At 33.7% G+C, this 19,459-nt stretch overlaps 2 protein-coding genes across 2 annotated transcripts; one reads left to right on the top strand and one right to left on the bottom strand.

The window, feature by feature from the left end:
* Positions 1 to 5,903: 5,903 nt before the first annotated feature.
* On the top strand, positions 5,904 to 13,011 carry LOC124885656 (palmitoyl-protein thioesterase 1-like). Its single transcript, XM_047393877.1, has 2 exons — positions 5,904 to 6,111; positions 12,655 to 13,011. Exons 1-2 carry the CDS (start codon positions 6,040 to 6,042, stop codon positions 12,841 to 12,843), a joined length of 261 nt encoding a protein of 86 aa, XP_047249833.1. The 5' UTR covers positions 5,904 to 6,039; the 3' UTR covers positions 12,844 to 13,011.
* Positions 13,012 to 14,278: 1,267 nt separating this feature from the next.
* LOC107856706 (phosphatidylglycerophosphate phosphatase PTPMT1) lies at positions 14,279 to 18,958 on the bottom strand. Its single transcript, XM_016701686.2, has 6 exons — positions 17,656 to 18,958; positions 16,420 to 16,542; positions 15,842 to 15,935; positions 15,151 to 15,233; positions 14,978 to 15,067; positions 14,279 to 14,833 (listed from the first exon to the last, which is right to left on the bottom strand). The coding sequence occupies exons 1-6, from the start codon at positions 17,929 to 17,931 to the stop codon at positions 14,456 to 14,458; spliced, it is 1,044 nt and encodes a 347-aa protein (XP_016557172.1). The 5' UTR covers positions 17,932 to 18,958; the 3' UTR covers positions 14,279 to 14,455.
* Positions 18,959 to 19,459: the final 501 nt, after the last annotated feature.

Raw genomic sequence — 19,459 nt, 5'->3', positions numbered from 1 at the left:
CACTCTCCGATACAATGGTTGACATTAGAACATTCAGTATATCTCTAACTAATCTTGAAAGCACAGGATATTGTTTTTCATTATTCTTCCATCAATCCAATGCGTTGATCCGTTGTCTAAGATCTTCTATCGGCGTTCGAAGATAATATTTAAGCTCTTCCCAAGAAGTTGTTGTGTAAGTTCCCACCTGAACACTGTTCCAAACATTTAAATCGTAAAAGTGATTAGGAAAATCACTATGTGCCAGTCTTTTCGAAGATGATGGCTCCTCGGGAGGATGAGGAGCGACAATTTGAGTGATCTATGTCGTTACAACTACATCAAGTAAATCGGCATAATGGTTATATAATTTTTTTATGTAAATGTTCGCATCACTCATAACCGTAAATAAATTTGGTTGTTCTTCATCTTCAGATTCAGGTACAGAATTTATCTCTAAGTTAGAATAAATAAAAGAACTAAAGTGGCACATAGTATTTTATTTCATACATGGATTCTGTATAGCACCAGCCAAGTAAATAGGGAGAATCGGAAAAAAATATTTCTCAAATTTAGTAAATATAGCAATAACAACTTCTTTGTAACCTTCTTTATTCTTATATTCTGTGAGCAAAGCAGAAATGTCGGCTATATATACTAAAATATTACAAACAGTAGGATAATAAGCACCAGAAAATTTAACCGTAGCTATATAAAAATTTTCCAAAAACTTAACAAGATCATCAATTACAGCCCAATCAGAATCATGTAGCATACATTTAGCCGAATCAACAAATGAACTACAATATTGGTTAAAAGTTAGTGTAATAGAAACTCTATAAGCTTTACAAGTTTTTAAATAATCATACGTAGCATTCCATTTAGTATCACATTCTTCAGGCATCAATATCGGTGTAAGTCCATTTTGATCACATTTAACTTTAAATTCTCTAATTCTTTTTCTTCGATTATTTCCTTGAATAAAGCCAACAGCAAGATGGATTTTTCCAATATAAAGCTCAAAAAATTCAAAACCATCTCTTACAATTAAATTATATATATGACAACCTCACTTAACGTGAAATATTTCAGATAACAACGGAGAGAGATTAGCTTTTAACTTTTTAATAACAGTCTTGTCGTTAGAAGTATTATCAAAAGCAATACTTAAGACTTTTCTTTCAATACCATAAAATTCTGCAACTTTACTAATCGATTCAGCAACAAATTTTCCAGTATGTCTACGATCTTCATCATATAAAAAAGTTAGAATACGTTTTTGCATAACAAAATTACAATATATCCAGTGACAAGTAATGGTTAAATAATCATTTTTATTAACAGCATGACCAAGATCAGAAGTTAAAGTCATTCTACATTGAATATTTTTTGACAATGTAGATAAATAATGAACATATTGTGAATGAAGTTTAAAAATATCGGCCTGACAAGTACTTCTAAGAATACTATTAAACATAGGATTATAAATTGCTTGAATATAATGAATAAAAACATCCGAAAAAGGAAAAGTGAAAGGCAAACAACCCACAACTACCATTTTTGTTATTTCTTCTCGGTCCCTCAATTTATTATAATTCTTAGTTAACTAATTGATTGTTGGTAGTATTCTAGTTTGTGTTGGCGCACCAATAGCCTCACCACCTTTTGCAATAAGAAACTCTCTAGCGTGATTATCTCTTATATGTCTCATTAACAAACCCGTACCCCCTTGATTGCCTCCTCTTTTATGCTTATATACTTGTTAACAAATATTGCATTGCACCTTAGTTTTTCTTTCTATAGGTGTAAAAAATTTTCATGCAATACTAGTTTTTTTACGAGTTTTAGGGACAACGAGAGGATGGGGAGGAAGATTAACCAATTCAGATCTAACATTAGCATTTTCTACTGCGGGTGCCTCACCAATATTTTCATCATCTTCATCTAAATTAACCGCATCTACTTTATTTTCTTCTTCTATACCGTAATTTTCCTGAACTTCTAAATAATCCATATTATGAACACCTACACCTACTCCTTTCTCAAAAAGGTTGCCTAAGTGGTACCTGAGGCACACGAGTATATCTACCAATTGAACTACATCTATCGCTACTAATTTGCTTTTTATTACCACTACCACTTCTAGGACAAAAGTTTTTGACACTTTTACCAAGGTTTCTTAATTTATCCATAATATAAATCAAACTTACAAAAATTCAAAATACACAAAAATAATAAAAATAAATATTCAACAATTAATACACTAATTAAAATTAAAAGTAAGAGATGGAACGACAATACCAAATTTTGAAAGTATCCAAAAGTTGCAACTTTAGAAAACTTTCACTCGTATTTGTAATCGCAAAATTAAAAAATAAAATTAAGCACTTTATTAGGAGATATAAAGAATATTGAGAGAATGAAAATTGTTTGAAAAATGATTTGAAAGTGTAGGGTATTTATAGGAAATTTTTTGGATTTAAAAAAATATTTTAAATTAAAAAAATTAAAAAAAATGGCCAAATAGCTGTTTGAGCCATTGGGCCCAACGGCTAGTTTAGCTCAAACGGCTAATTTTCAGCAAATTAAAAAAATATATGTATTAAGCGGACCGGACAACCAGTGGGCGTGGTTCGTGTTGGGTCAACTGGGCCCAAAATAAAAAATGGTCCAGCCCAGGATTGCTAGCCCGTTAGCCCATGGGCTTACCGGGCTGGATCAAATCGGGTTGGACGGACTTAACGGGTTGGGTCAACCTGGCCCATTTGACAGGCTTAGCATGTCCAAACCTTTTTTTTCCTGGTATTATAGCCATAGGTTGTGAGTAGCCCGATGAACTTTTGAGTAGGTACGGGGTTGGGTTAGGGTGGAGTGGGGGAGGGAGGAGGGGGTAGTTAGGAGGGGTAAATCTTGCGGAGACCCCAACTAAAAGTCAATAACTGTCCGAGAAGGTCAGTTAGGTTCTAATTGATAGTAAAATGAAGGTTCTTTTCGCTTTATTTGTAAAGTCTCTACTCTTTAGTAATCAAAGCGTAAAGATCTATGAATTAACCCATGCTTAGACTAGCCAAGAAGACACGCGATCTCTCCCGTATTTTTATTTGTACAAGTATTTCACGTTTATGATTAAATTTATGAAAATTGACCCAAAACTTCTTATTCTGGACAAAGAAATCTTACCTAATTCCCTAATTCAGGGAAGATATCGAAACTTTTGTATTTGAAAAAGATTTCTATAGAGATCTCTGAAGTAAATGGTGGTTGATAAAGAACTCTTTGATCATAATTTTTCATATGAATAGTGCATTGAACGTGAAATTTCTGATTGGTAGTAAAACAATGATTCGCTCGTTGAGACCTAATTTGATTTTCATAAAGTTCGAAATATTTTTCTCTTATTATTGATGTGTTATAGCATCTATAACCGCTTCCAATTTAGGTGAACAAAAAGTTCATAGTGATCAGAAGAAGATAGGTGTGACTTAGTGAGCCGAGCGAGAATAAAGCAAGTTCCAATCTTTGAATGGACATTCAAAAACTGCAATAGTATGTGGTCCCATATTTGGTTGATGGAGCACTACTGCCAAAAGCAAGCACTACTTCTGCTCAATTCCTCTACTGAGATAAGAGAACAACAACAAACCTACGTGGGGTCTGAGGAGTATAGAGTGTGCATAAATTTTATTCCTACCTCATGGAGGTAGAAAGATTGTTTTCGAAAGACCCTTGGCATAAGTGCATTAAATCAAAATAGTTGTGAACGAGGAAAAGAAAGATTGTTGAGAATTTATATGCAAACCTGATGCATCTGTACAAGTACATGCTCTAACCACACTTAGTAGCAAATCCCCCAAACAAGAACCGCAACATATTCAAACAGGCGGTAAGCTACATCACGAAAGATCAAAACTATGCATAAAACTTCTTCGACTTTTCACTTCCTACTAGTAGAAGCAGGCCTTTTAACTGCTCTATGGACTCTTCTCACCATTATGATCTATAGCAAAAAATGAATCTGTTGTGGTCGATTTATCGACCACTGGAGTATTAATAAAAACGAACAAATGCAGCAAAAATAAATTTGTAGTGATCGATCTATCGACCACTGGTTTATTAAGAAAAACAGGAAAACGCCTCACATCAAACATGCAAATCAAGTTTCGACTTCACCAGATATTGACAGTGCAATTCACAACAACAAGAACACCATTAAAATGAGTCCAATTCAGTACAAAAAATTTAAAATCAATACGCAATATAACTACAAAAATTTTAAAAAATTCTACTCATTATCCAAAGCAAAATACGATTAAACATGCAAAATCGATAATGTTAACTAAAAACACTCAAATTTCGACTAATTCAACGAAGAATAGTGCAATTGTATCAAAATCAAAGAACCCCAACACAAAGTATCATCGAAAAAATTATTAAAATGGGATTTAAAACTGATCCGGGAAGAAAGTTAGACTTACCCGAGCAAGAGAAACTAGAAAATTTCGCCTAAAGAAACAAGAATCGAGCAAATTCTTTTTTCAAAAAAAATAGGAACCAAAATCGAAAGAAGGAAAGTTTTGAGGAGAGAGAAATGTAGTTGAAAATATTACGTAAATGATTTTAATAAATATTTTGAAAATGAATAAATATAAAAAGGGAACATGCTGTATTTTTTAAAAAAGTTATATTTTTTTCTCAAGTTTTAAAAATATTAAAGAATTCATGACCCCACAATCCTGATCCACTTTTTACTTTTTTTCAAGACCTAACCCTAAAAAATAAATCAAAAAACAAATTGATGTCTAACCCTCAAAATTAGTTTTAAAAGTGGTACCATTCAAAATATTCTCATATACATGTACTCTTTAAACTTCGCAGGATAGTATATTTGCATCGAGAATGTCAAGAACTTTTTGTAGAGAAATTAAGCTGAAACAGTTAGTCACCTTGGAGCATCTTTACATAGTGAGGAGATATATACAACTTTCAACTTAAGAGAACACATGTATGTTTGCTTGTCCTGTGGCAACGTAACCAGATACAGGAGAGTCTTGCTGAGGCTACCTCACCAGCAACTCGAACCCTGCATGTATCAAAACTCAAATCAACCCAAATCTTGGATCCAGCCACCCTAGAGTCATGCATCTAAGATGAGGCAAATCTCTGAGACATACACAAACAAGTCAATAAACAAAGTGACAGATACCTCAAAAGTACTACATCCAAACAGAAGACCAGGCGGCAGGCAGTGCGGTACACTAATGGGTTGTTTGGTAGAGTGCATACGATCAATGCAAAATATAGTATATTAGTAATGTTTGCATTAATAATGCTTGAATTACTTATCCTTGTATTAGTTATGCATGTATTATTTCTTCTTTTCTTTTCGATCCAAAGTGATTCTCTTCTCATGCATGCATGAAGCAATTATCTAAAATCATTTTTTTCACAACTCCTCTAAAGTCGACAGTTGTGATTGTTATTAGGATTTATTATACTCATGCGCATTGATTCTGATAGTGTAAGTAAAAATACTTGTTCTTATAGATAACTTTAACTTGTGTTATTATAGTTAACTTTAACTTGTTTATATAGTAATTTTTTTCTGATATTATTAGTATACGTAAGTTAAACTCTCGCTATTATATATGGTTGGTATTGGTATATACGATAATTTTTTTATACGTACTTATATAATTAATCTATTATGCAACACTATTACTATGATCATTTATGAGTGTGTCTGGATGTTTTTGGTAGAGAAATTGGAAATGGAGCGTATGATTCCGTCAATATGCCTCTAGAAAATCAGGTAATAGTTGATAAAAATAATAGTGATTCTTACTGTTTGCTGATTAATTATTTTGATTGGATTATTAATTGCATAAAATTCTTGTGAATTGTAATATGTGTCTTTCTGTTTGCCCATGCTATATTTGTAGGTTCAAATTGCTTGTGAAAAGGTAATAATCCTCCACTAGATTTTTTTCTTTTTTCTTTTTGGCTTCCTTTTAGTATAAAAATACTAAATAAATGGGGAAAAAAACATATGGAGAGGTCTAAATGTGCATTGAATTACAGGTGAAGGGAATGAAGCAACTTCAAAAAGGTTATAATTTTGTTGGTCTTTCAATGGTAAATATTCATCTATAATAGTAATAAATATGTCCCCTTCATTAAGTTTTATTACGTTTTTAATAAAATATAAGCCGATCGATAAACTGTAATTAAGTATTATCTAATCTTTCTTATTAATACTATTATCATAACTATTGTTTATGGGAAATTTAGTTATGCTTTTTTCTAGGGAAATCTGGTAGGCAGAGGGCTTATCGAGTTCTGTGATAGAGCACCTCCAGTGAGAATCTTATCAATATATTTTTATATTATTTAAATTATTTATTTAATCATTTATTCTTTTTTTTATTGAAAAATATTTTTGGCCACAATAGAAAAAAGTTAGGTTCACACGATAAACTAGTTAACCTTTTAACATTTTTACCCTGTGTGGGAATTTATTTGAGAAAAGACTCACTAGGCTATGTAAATCTTTTTACAATTATGACCAAATTTAGGCAAAAAACATTGTGATCATTTAGCACTTCCCTTATTTATTTTACTTATTGGAACTAAATTGTGCCACACAGGTCAAGAATTTCAATTGGTGGACCTAATGCTTGTGTTGCTTTTGCTCCTCCCTGCATTGTATGTAATTTTGAAACATTCAATTAATTAGTAGTAAGAACATTGATTATGAAGTTATATCAGTGTCTCGAGATTTCACGGCATGAATTCAATTTAGTCGACCCCGCTACAAGTATCAAAAAAGATTCAGTAAATTTATTACAAAGTACTAATTATAAGTGAATCCCTACGATAAGTAAATTTGGTATAATCTCACCAAAATGATACTCCTAACTAACATGTTATGACAAGTTAAACTACAGTAATTGGTAAAGATTCGTTACAGTACTATAGTATGTATAAACATAATAATTATATATGTATAAGTTGTAATTCAGAGTAGCAGAAGAAACAATAGCAATGTAACCGTGAGTGATCAAGAACATTGAAGAGGGAAGAAGGAGAAGAGAGAAAATAGACTTTAGCTAATGTAGTATTAGATGATTCTTATTGATCTAAAAAATCTTGTAAGTAGTACATCATATAGAGGTATATATAGAGATGTATGTGATCTGATAATCAGCTAGTGAGCTGTTTAACTAACTCAACTAACTGTGTAACTAACTTCCGAAAAGCTATTAACAAAATTTGTGAACTACCATTTAAGAGATATTAAAGATGTGATCTTAGTTTGCCTGAGCGTGATTAAATTTATACTTTAACACTCCACCTCAAGCTAGGTTGAGTGAAAGATGTCTAGTAGAACTAGCTTGAATTTAAAGTACTCATGTTGAACCTTGGCAGGCCCTTTGGTTAGTAGGATATCTGTCGGCTGAGCTATAGTTGCAATGTAGTAAGTTGTAACCAAACCTTGTTGAATTTTTTCTCTTATGAGATGACAATCAATTTCAATGTACTTGGTTCTTTCATGGTAGACAGGATTAGCAGCTATTTGTAGAGCTGATTTGCTATCACTGAATATCTTGACTGGTTTAGTAACTTCTACACCAATTTATTTTATCAAGCCCAACAACCATGTTAATTCTGACACAGTTGATGCCATACTTCTATACTCAGAATCTGTAGATCTCCTTGACACTACTGTCTGTTTTTTTTATTTTCATGAAACAAGAGTCTCCAAACTTAATCAAGAATCTTGTAACTGATTTTCTGGAGTGTGGATAGGCTGCTCAATCTGCATAACTATATGCAGTAATTTCATCCTTGTGGTTGCTAAATAGTAGTAAACCCTGTCTAGGTTGCTTCTTGATATATCCTACCATTCGTAGAGCTGCTTCCATATGTGATACCTTAGGTGCTTGTAGATATTGACTTAGAGTTTGTACAGGGGCGAATCTAGGGGCTTGGTTGGGGGTTCCCATGAATCCAGTAACTTTCACGCGGATTTAGTATTTATATAGAGAAATCTAGTAAATATATAAGAGTTATAAGTTGGGAACCAATAAACGAAGTGTATTATTGGTCTAGTGGAGTAGAGAGACTTGCAAAAGTTTTATCGACCTCATGATTGTGGGTTCAAATCCCCTTAGTTACTATTGGCTTTTATTTTTATCTATGTATAACTTCATCATATTATTTTGAAGCTAGTTTGCAATTAGTATCCATTGGTGTGATTGCTGTTTTTGCACCTACTAAACTTGTTTCTGAGATTAATTCTAGTGTACATTTCCTTTGATGCATAGTGAATCCTTTGTCTGATCTTGCAAACTTAATACCTAGAAAATATCTAAGTTCTCCAAGATCTTTCATCATAAAAGCACTCTGCAGAGCATCTTTGGTTTCATGAACCAGTTTCAAGCTATTTCCAGTGATGAGCATATCATCAACATCGACTAGTATTAACGTGATCCCTTGAACTGACGTTTTTGACAAATAATGAATGATCATACAGACTTTGTATAAATCCAAACTTGATTAGAGCCTCACTTAGCTTTGTATTCCATTGCCCGGTGCTTATTTTAAACCATACAAGAATTTTACTAGCCTACATATCATGTTCTCCCCTTGGCTAGTGGAACCTTATGGCAGTTGCATATATATATCTTATCAAATAAGTCACCTTGCAAAAATGCATTATATACATCTATTTGATGTATATTCCATTTCCTTGATGCTGCCAAACATAACACTGTCCTGACAGTAACCATTTTAACTACTGAAAAAAAGTCTCTTGAAAGTCAATATCTTCCCTCTAGTTGTAACCCTTAGCCACAAGCCTAGCTTTGAATCTTTCCACTTCACCATTGATTTGCTTTATATTTTGCCGCGTACACCCATTTGAAACCAATAGTTATCTTCCCTGTTGGTAATGAAACTACTTTCCATGTCTGATTTGATTCTAAGGCATTGATCTCTTCTTTCATGGATTGAATCCACCTTGTATCTTTAATAGCTTCATGATATATGGTGGGTTCTGTAACAGAAGAGAAAGCGGCAATATAAGCTTGCTATATATGTAATAGATAAACCAGTATAAGAGATGTACTTATCAATACTATAGAGTGAGTCTTGATGAATGTTTAGGGATACAAAATCCTTCAACCAAATAGGTGGTTGAGTATGTCTTGTGGATCTTTTGATTTATGAAGCTGTAGGAGTAAGTAACACATCAGCAACTTGAGGTTGAATAGGTTGTTGCATGGGCTGATGTTTTGGCTCTTATGGATCATGCTCAGGCTGTTGCATGGAAACATTTGTTGTTGCATGAGAGTTGTGTCTGTCAATATCATGATGGAAAGGCATAAATATGTTGTCTAACCAATCTTCAAAGAGAATTACATCCTTTTTGCACGTGTGAGTACCCCATATGTATAGCAATTTTTTATCTAGATAATAATTTATCCGCAAAACATAAGAATTCCATAGTTCTAAGACGATTAATGGTAGGTTTATTGTTAAAGAATACCTCATAAGGAGATTTGTTATGCAGAACACTAATAGGTAATGCATTAATTAACCTGCAACTTGCACACAGTGACCCCAGAATTTAATAGGTATATGAGCTTGCAGTCTGATAGCTCTTGTCACCTCTAGAACATGTCTGTGTTTCCTCTCAGTAACTCCATTTTGCTGAGGGGTATAAACACAAGTTCTTTGATGAATTGTACGTAGATTTCTAAGCATATCTTGACATAAAGATTTTGTAAACTCTATGTCATTGTCCGATCTTAGTATCTTGACAGATTTATGAAATTGAAGAATTATTGCTGCACAACATATACATCAAACTTTACTTTTCTTTTAAGAGGAATAGCCAAGTAAGTATAGAAAAAAGCATCCACAACAGTAAGGAAGTATCTATTATTATCAAAGGTAGGTGTCTAATAAGGTCCCCAAAGATCTACATGAATCATGTCCAATATAGCCTGAGTTTTAATATTACTAGTAGAAAATAGAAGCCTGGCTTGTTTAGCACAAGGACACACAGTACAATCATGTGTAGAGGCATTTATCAATTGTAAACTATGCCCAAATCTCTTATGCCAAGTGCTATAATCCACTTTGCTAACTTCTTGATTTGGTGCAGCACAGTTAGTAATCTGACCTTCTTATTTGTGTCTATTTTCAAGCTGAGTCATAAGCATATACAATCCCATCATCTAGCTTACCAATATCCTTCACCTTCCCAGTGAAGAAATTCTGAAAAATACAAAATCAGGATAAAAGAAAGCAACACACTGCAGATCTTTTGTTAGTTTTGAAACAGATAACAGGTTATATTTTAACTGAGGGACATAAAGTACATCTGATATGGTGCTTCTGGTAGTTAATAAACGGTTACCAGTGTGTGTGACTAAAGAGACATCACCATTAGGTAAGTGCACTCTTTTAGGTGCATCTGTTTCTTTGACAGAATTACTATCTAGTAGATCAAGATCAGAGGCCATGTGATTTGTGGCTCCTGTATCTGATCCAGTTAGGCATATTTGAAATTATATATGCTAGAATTTCTTCCATACCTGTAGTGCTAGCATTAGCTTGAGCATTACTATTGTTTGCAAGCACTGAAAAGGTAAGTTTAGACTGTTTTGATTCAGCATCTGAACTATCTATTCATATTGGCTTTTGGTGAAGGGAATAGAATACCTTCCAAATTGTGTTTGCTCATTGTGATTGCCTTGTCCTGATATCATATTAGAACCTTGACCCTGAGGCTGCACTCTTATGCACTCTAGAATCTAGATTATGATCAATAGTGTGTTCAGTGTTTAAATTTTCATGGATGAAATCTGTAATCACATTATATACCCCGTGGCCATTAGAAGATGATACTTTCTTCTTACTTTTAAAGTCAGTTAGGTATCCAACTAACTTGTAACACACTTCTCTGATATGACCCTTACCTTGCAATAGTCACACACAGATGAAAAATTTTCCTACATTTCTGATTTCTTCCAATTGTGAAGTTGTTACCATTATGTCTGACTATTCACACCATTGAGATTATAGGCATTACCTCCTCCAAATTAAAATTTCTTGTATGCATGGCCACTTCAAAATTGGCATGACCAGGACTTGGTCCTAAAACTCCAGTTGTGGCAGCCACATTTTTTTTACATTCATCACCAAGAATCATGGCATAATCCTTGTTAACTAAGGGCAAAACACACATCATTAGAATTTGGCTTCTTGCTTATCCATAGGTGTCATTTAGTCCCATCAAGAATAAAAATAATTTGAGTTTCTGCAAATGTTCTACAAAGTCTTTATACTTATCACACTCATACCCTAGTGCAGGAACCAAAGCTTCAAACTTTTTCCATAGGTCTTTTAACTTGGAGAAGTACACAGAGACAGACAAGGTTCCTTGCATCATTGTAGCAATTTCGTTGTGAACCTTATAGATCCGTGAATCATCTACTTTATTAAATCTTTCAAGCAACTCTCGCGAAATAGCTTGTGCACTAGATGCATACATGATACCACCAAAAAGTTGTTTAGAAACAGAGTTCATAATTCATGAAAGCACAATCGTATCAATCCTTTCCCAGTGATTCCACATAATATCAGGATACTTTTCTTTAGTGCATATACCATCAACCAACCTCAATTTATTCCTACCTAAGAGAGCAATACGCATAAATCTAGCCTAAATAGAGTAATTCTCTATGCTAATGAGTTGAAAAGAGATGATTTGAGTACCATCAACATCATAAGAGTGTAAGAATAAGGGGTGATTATAGTCTATACCAGGAATCTGAGATGAACCTGAAACTTCAGTAGATGAACCTGATCTATCAACATTCACATATGTTGGAACCTGAGTAGGTATAGCATCCATTCTTCCCTCTGATCTTGATTTGAATATTGTGACAGATTAGTGGAAGCAAGAATTGAATTGAAAAATCAAGAACTGTCTTGACAATGAAATCAAAAGAGTGATCAACTGGCTATGAGAAACGATCATAATGAAGAATGAATAATCAGAGATCGATGGGCTCTGATACCATTTTGTAATTCAGAGTAGCAGAAGAAACAATAGCAATGTAACAGTGAATGATCACGAACATTGAAGAGAGAAAATAGACTTTAGCTAATGTAGTATTAGATGATTCTTATTGATCTAAAAAAATCTTGTTAGTAGTGCTTCATATAGGGGTATATATAGAGATGTGATAACCAACAAGTGAGCTGTTTAACTAACTCAACTAACTAACCATTAACTAACTTTGTGAACTACCATTTAAGAGATATTAAAGATGTGATCCTAATTTGCCTTAGTGTGATTAAATTGATACTTTGACGGTATAACAATAATAACAATTACGAATTGCAAGATTCATTACAGTACTATAGTATGTATTAATATAATAATTATAGTATGTATTACAGTTTGAAAATGAACATATAGTAACTCCAAAAGAAAGTTCTTGGTTTGGGTTTTATCAAGATGGAACCTACTCCAAAATTTTGCCACAAGAAGTAATACGAATATTATTTTCCTGTTTATACTTTAATTTAAAATCAATAACCATGTCACATCTCAAGTGTAATAATATACGAGTATTTTTTTCTTCATACTTTTCTTGGCAGACTAATCTTTATGTAGAGGATTTGTTTGGATTACAAACATTGGATAAAGCTGGAAAAGTGAAGTTCATAAAGGTACCAGGACTTCACCTAGTAATGACTATTCAAGAATTACAACAATATGTTGTCCCATATTTGATTGATGGAGTTGCATCAGCACCAGCACCAGCACCAATGAGTAAAGCTGCTTAATTCTCAGGATGTCCATTTTGATTATAAAAAAAAATCTTGCTGAGGAGTGATCTAATTTGTTAGATATGAAGATCAGTAGAGTGATTATTTAATGTACTTGCAAGTCGGGATTTAGTTAATAACAAATTGATTGTTTCCTTTAATTTGGTATTGAAATATCATGGTGAGAGTTACATTTTCAATTTTACAAAGGCCAAAGCTAAGTCTAAACAGCGTGCGTTGGCATTGTATATGACTTTCTACCATTTTCGATAATCGATAGAGAGCAATATGACCAATGATAAATTCGTAAAGTAACTTTGAAGAGAATTCTTCTTGAAGCAATAACGCGTTGATTCAAAATAGAGAATGTCAGGTTCTCCCAATCTATGATATAGAGATATTAATCTTTTTTCTTTTCCTTTTCGAAATAGAGACCATTACCTGAAGCAACAAGGCAAATTTTTTGGAGAAAGTTCAGACTTGGATGGATGTTGAATTTTTGCTCTTGTTTGTCCGTACTAAAATGATACTCCCTCCGTTTCACAATAAATAAATTGTTGGAGTATTTTTTAATATTCTAAATAAGTGAATGGTTCACAATTCAAGGTAGATGTTGGAATTTTTTTTCAAATTTACCCTCCATTAAATGTGCATTGGGAATGATGTATCATTATTAAAGTTTTGAAATTTGAAAAGGATAAAAATGGAGAAACATGATAAATCTATGTCTTTGCTTTTATTTCTCTTAACATGTATGTCAAAATCCAACAATTAACTTATTATGGAACGCAGGGAGTACTACTTTTTCGAACAGCAAAAACTAATCAAAAAGAGCTTTTGGATATAAATTGATTTTCAAGTTTGAAAAATTAAGTTTCGCCAGTTTTTCAAGTGAATTTCGATCGATATGCATGTCCAAACCCTTTTTTGGTATTGTAGCCGTGGGTTGCCATCCGCCCGACAGAGGGGGGGGGGTGTGTGTGTGTGTTAAAGCTGTCGGTCAGTAACTGCCCGAGAAGGTCAGTGAGTTGGGGTTCCAACTTTAGTGAGATGAAGGATCTTTCTTAAAGTTGATTGTGGTTGGAAGAAGAAAGGTGGGACTCGAGTGAGATGGGCGAGAACAAAACAAAGTTCCAATCTTTGAATGTACATTCAAAAAAATGCAAGTCTGTTGTCACATATTTGGTAGATGAAGCACCACCACCGAAAGTAAAAGCTCTTTAGAATGCTTCTGCTCAAGTCCTCTACTGTCTACAGAGTAATCAGAGTTGAATCAAGTTTTGCGATAGGAATATATTACCCTACGAGGTAGAGAGCCTATTTCAGAAAGACCCTCGGCTCAAGGCACATCAAATCAGAAAAGACACATTGGTGAGGATTTATATGCAAACCTGATGCATCTGCACATGCTCTGACCACTTAGTAGCAAATCCCCCATTCAAAAACCACAAAATATTCAAACTATGCATAAAGCTATATATACATATACTCTTAAAACTTCTCTTTTGCAACTCGACAAGTATTATCATATTTACATTGAGAACGTCAACTTTTTTTGGCAGAGAAAGCTGAAAACAGTTGGGCACCTTGTAGCATCTTTATATACTGAAGAAACAGATATACAACTTTTTTAACTTGAGAATACATGTATATCTACAGTAAAACTTTCCAGCTGCTTGTTCTCTGCATTCAGCTTCTGGTTCGGTATCTTCTGGTCGGCGTGGCAACGTAACCACATGCAGGAGAGTCTTGCTAAGGCTGCCCCACTAGCAACTCGAACCCTGTAAATCAAATTCAAATCAGCCCAAATCTCGGATCCAGCCACCCTGGAGTCGAGGTTCGAATCATATCCATCTAGATCTGCTTCGGTTATCACAACTACAGCACCATCATCGAAGGCTAGCAAATTCCGTCTTGCCAAAAACCTTGAGCTCCGTGGGATCACACTAGTCAAGGGGTAACAACTGTATGTCTTTTTCACCATGAGATGGTAGAATTCCTGAACAGCCTGATTGTTAAAGTGGAAAAACAGAATCAGCAACAACAGCCAGAAAAATAAAACTAAGTCAACTGGAGTATCTACCATCAATCTCATTAAATTCATGCATCTAAGAGAGAAAGGATCAAAACATGAGGCAAATCTATGAGATACCTGCCGCTGGGCAGAGGCCAAAAGCACCCTTGGACGAATTGACTTCACATAGTTATATGCATCATTTGGTGTCATCTGCTTGTACTTAACCTACAAAACAAAAGAAACTTTAGAAAGAAAACGGGTAAAGTGATCTTCAAACAATCCATTCAAACAAGTCTTAGTTTACCTACCAAGTAGCATAAGACAATGGTTGTGCTACGTCCTCGACCAGCCTTGCAGTGCACATATGTACTTTGTCCATTGGAAGCATTTTCTTCAAAAGACAAACATGAAAAGTTTACTCAAAAGGCTTAAGCTACAAATAAACTCTCCTCTGGAGGGGTACTTTAAACAATTCTTTTGGATTTTAATACTACTGTAAGCTACTGTTCACCTTTGTTTGTAACCATAGAAAGCACAAAGGAGAAACAAGTCAATATATAATGTGGCAGATGCCTCAAAAAGTACCATATCCAAATAGAAGAGCAGAAATTTAACAAATGTACTCCCTCAATCCCATGTTAAGCAACATAATCCCAATCCCAATTTAATAAATCAAACAAATATTTGACTGGACCATAGATTTGTTGAATCTTCCTTAACCATAACAGGACATTTGATTTTTTTAATAAAAACAAGTAATTTAAGGTACTGTGTCAAGTCTCGAACATAAAATTGACTATCCAAAAAACCTGTCAACGACGGAGAGTTGGAGACAGTGCTCATAGTTCTAGAGTTTGAACAAATTAGATGGATCTCAAGATGGTAAGTGGCTGTGATGTCGTGACAAAATGCTAGAAGCACCAAGGAATTAAGGTCAAGAATGTTGACAATAGTGTAAAATCACCAAACTGATTAAAGAAGGGATCAGAAGGTACTCACCATGGATAAACTCTACTGCTTGACATATATTATTCAGTGATGGAGCGAATAAGTAATCTCTTGTGGGGAGAACCAAATGACAAATACCATGAGCCTGCAAGAAGTAACAGATAACAATAATGTGAATATAAAGGGAGAAAAACACTTGATCATGTAACGGGAAGGAAATTTAAATAACAAATCCAAAGTTCAAAAACTATATGGACTAAACAACTAGTTAATCACGAAAGTTAAAACGTGGAAGTTAGGAAGTGGAAGACTTGATTTGTAGTAGGGTGAGGTAGAAAGGCACCGACGACTGTATCCCATCTTTATATAATAGATAACAGTAATACCATGAAGAAGATGAGAAGAAAATCAGCAAATAAAGGTCCTAAACAAGGATCGGTATGGAAATATTAAGGCTGTCTTAGTGGGACGGGAATAGGGGTTCGTCCCCTTTGTCCTGGTCCCCCCCCCCCCCCCCCCCCCCAAAACAAAAAAAAAAAAAAAGCCCACACAAAAGCAAATTTGACTTATCCCTGAATGAAGCATAACAGAAAGATTAAACCAAAATATCAGAAGTTAAAAGAAATGACCTCATATAAAGAAGTTGGAACTAAAGTCTCATATGGCTCATTTAGGGTGACAACACCTGAGACACCAAGCTCCTTTAGCCTTTTCACATCAGATTGGAAAGGGACAGCACCTAATAACACAAACTAAAGGAGAGATTAAGTCAGTTATACAATCTTGTTATACAGCAAAATATTGGAGTACAAACTACTAACGAACTATTCACCAAGAAATAATTGAAAGAATCTGTTTATCAACCTATGCAATCTTCCAACAAGGTCAATGCATTCACGCAAACTTGATCTCCAATGTGAAGATAGATGCATATGGAGTTACGAGAAACAGATTGCAGCTTATCATGTAAGTTTAAGATGCAAGAGAACATTTCTTAAGATCCCTACAAGTAACTGCTGGAGAAATACAGTAAGCTGGTAAATAAACTGTTGGGAAACCAAGAAGCAAATGTAAGATTTAATCTGGGATGACACTAGTGAGAATAACTAACTCTGTAGCAGTGAAAACAAAAGAAGAGGTGAACAAGTTTACTATTGGTACATCTTCCTGGATAACTATGCATCTTTTGCCACTTGTCGCAGATTAGTGATTTGAGGCAAATTTCTTGAAGCAGTTTATCACAAAAATAATGTAAGTCCCCAGGTATAATTGTATGATCATTCCTAGACCGAATAGAGTACAATGTTGATACACTCCTTTTTTATTATAGAAAAGCATGTCTAAGGACATGGGGTCTTATAGACATAAATTGAGTGATTGGTACTACCGTCTACAAAATTCAGTTCTACCCCTCATTTTCCAAATAACCATGCATATAGTACTATTACTCGACATTCATCACTTATAAGTTCAGCAAGATATTATAACAGTTCAACATAACCAATCAAAGTAATCAATTTATATGTAACTGATATTTCCCGACAGCCTTTCAGAAAGATCTATCCCGCCTCAGATGACAATAAATTAGAATGAATTTCTAACATAACTAGTTCAAACATCAACACATTACATGAGTTAGCATTTGGATATGCAATAAGGATTGGACATTATAAACAAAAATATTCCAATTTATCTAAACAACTATTGAAGCATACTGACATTATTTGCACATTGACAGAGATCCATATAAAAACATCACGGTATTCACTACAAATGTACTTGTATACATGAAAAGGGAAACAACAACAAGAAGACATCATTACAAGTGTATACATTAAAGCCCGGACAACAAAAAGTGTTATTACCTCATCAATCCAATCCCACCAGCGAAACTCCATCTGAATCTTGTTCCTAACAACATTGTAGAGAAGCGTCGGATAAAACAAGGCCCGAGCCCCAACTCCAACCATGACCCTCCTTACATCCAACACAACAACAGAATTCTTGCCACTACTATCACTAGAACACAACACCTCACCACCAGTATCTAATTTTTCCACCTTCTCTACCACTCCACCACCCACCACCACCTCCTCCTCCCCACTCTCCACCTCTCCACCCTTCTCTTCCTCTATATACATAATAACACTTGAAAGCAAAAACAAAAAAAGGACCTATCCAACCCACTGATCACCAAAAAGGAGAATAAAACAAGATGCAGAGCCCCACTAATGAACTTTCACCTAAAATTCAAACAAAAAGCATAAACCCCACTATCATTCTCATAAATAAGTTGACCCTTTACTCAAATCTAGGCAAATTATCTATAAAACGAAGAATTACACAACACACTAATAAACTTTCACCTAAACATCAAACAAAAAGCATAAACTCCACTATGATTCTCATAATAAATGCCAATTTACTCAAATCTGGGCAAATTATCTATAAAACGAAGAATTACACAATACACTAATAAGCTTTCACCTAAAATTCAAACAAAAAACACAAACACCACTATTATTCTCATAAAATAAATCGACCAAATTATGGATAAAACAGAGATTTACACAACACTAATAAACTTCCACCTAAAATTCAAAAAAGAAAAAAAAATCAACAAAAAAAAAAATCAACCTTTTCTCAAAACTAGCAAATTAGCGATAAAACGAAGATTTTCACCACACTAATAAACTTTCACCTAAAATTCAAAAAAGAAAAAGAAAATAGAAATCCCAAAATTAACAAAAAAAAATAAAATCGACCGTTCTCAAAACTAGCCAAATTATCTCTTAGACGGATCGGAATCGCTAACTCGTAACAAAGGTTCGATTTTTGCGTAAAATCAAAGTAGGGTTTGCAAATTTCAACAAAAAGGTATCAATCGAACGGTCAAGATCTTGTTAAAGGACTCGATTTGGAAAAGTAATTGGTAAAAAGAATGAGAGATAACTTGGAATTGAATAACCTATACGATACTCTACTTGGGAATTCATATAATTTGTCCCCTTTTACGAAATTGCAAAATTAATTAAAGTGAATTTGAAGGTGACGTGTTAAGCCAAAACTACAATTAACAAATCATGTAGGGGTCCTTGCATTTTGATTGGATGACCTTGTTGTTGCCCAAAAAAATATGCTAAGTGTCACTTATACCTTGTTTGTATCGGAGTTTTTTATGTATTGTTCCATAGTGTATCTATTATATATTTTAATAAATATCTTATTTTTAATAAATTATATTATTTTTTATAATTACATAATGTCACATATCACAAAATCGAATTTTCCATTGAAATTGTCGCTTCTTCTTTTTTTCATGCATATTAGCTGTCGAATTTTCCATTGAAATTGTCGCTTCTTCTTTTTTTCATGCATATTAGCTGTTTTGGGTGTAGTATTTTTAACAGATACATAATATTTAATATCAAATATTAATACGATTATTAATAAGAGTAAGCATTAATTCTAGTGAATAAAATGTTAAACATTTATTTGTAATACATTAACTTGAATGTTATTGTTAAAACTTTATTTATTAATATGAAGTTTGAGTTGTTTAATTCAAAGTTCAAAAATATTTTTGGTAAAACTTAGATAGTTTTTTCTTCTTTATTACTTCTTTTGTTTAGAAGTATTTCACAATCTTCCTTATTATTATCTTAAGTG

This window comes from Capsicum annuum, chromosome 1, assembly GCF_002878395.1.
Source record: "Capsicum annuum cultivar UCD-10X-F1 chromosome 1, UCD10Xv1.1, whole genome shotgun sequence".
Taxonomy (NCBI): Eukaryota; Viridiplantae; Streptophyta; class Magnoliopsida; order Solanales; family Solanaceae; genus Capsicum; species Capsicum annuum.
This window is presented reverse-complemented; position numbering and strand designations above follow the sequence as displayed.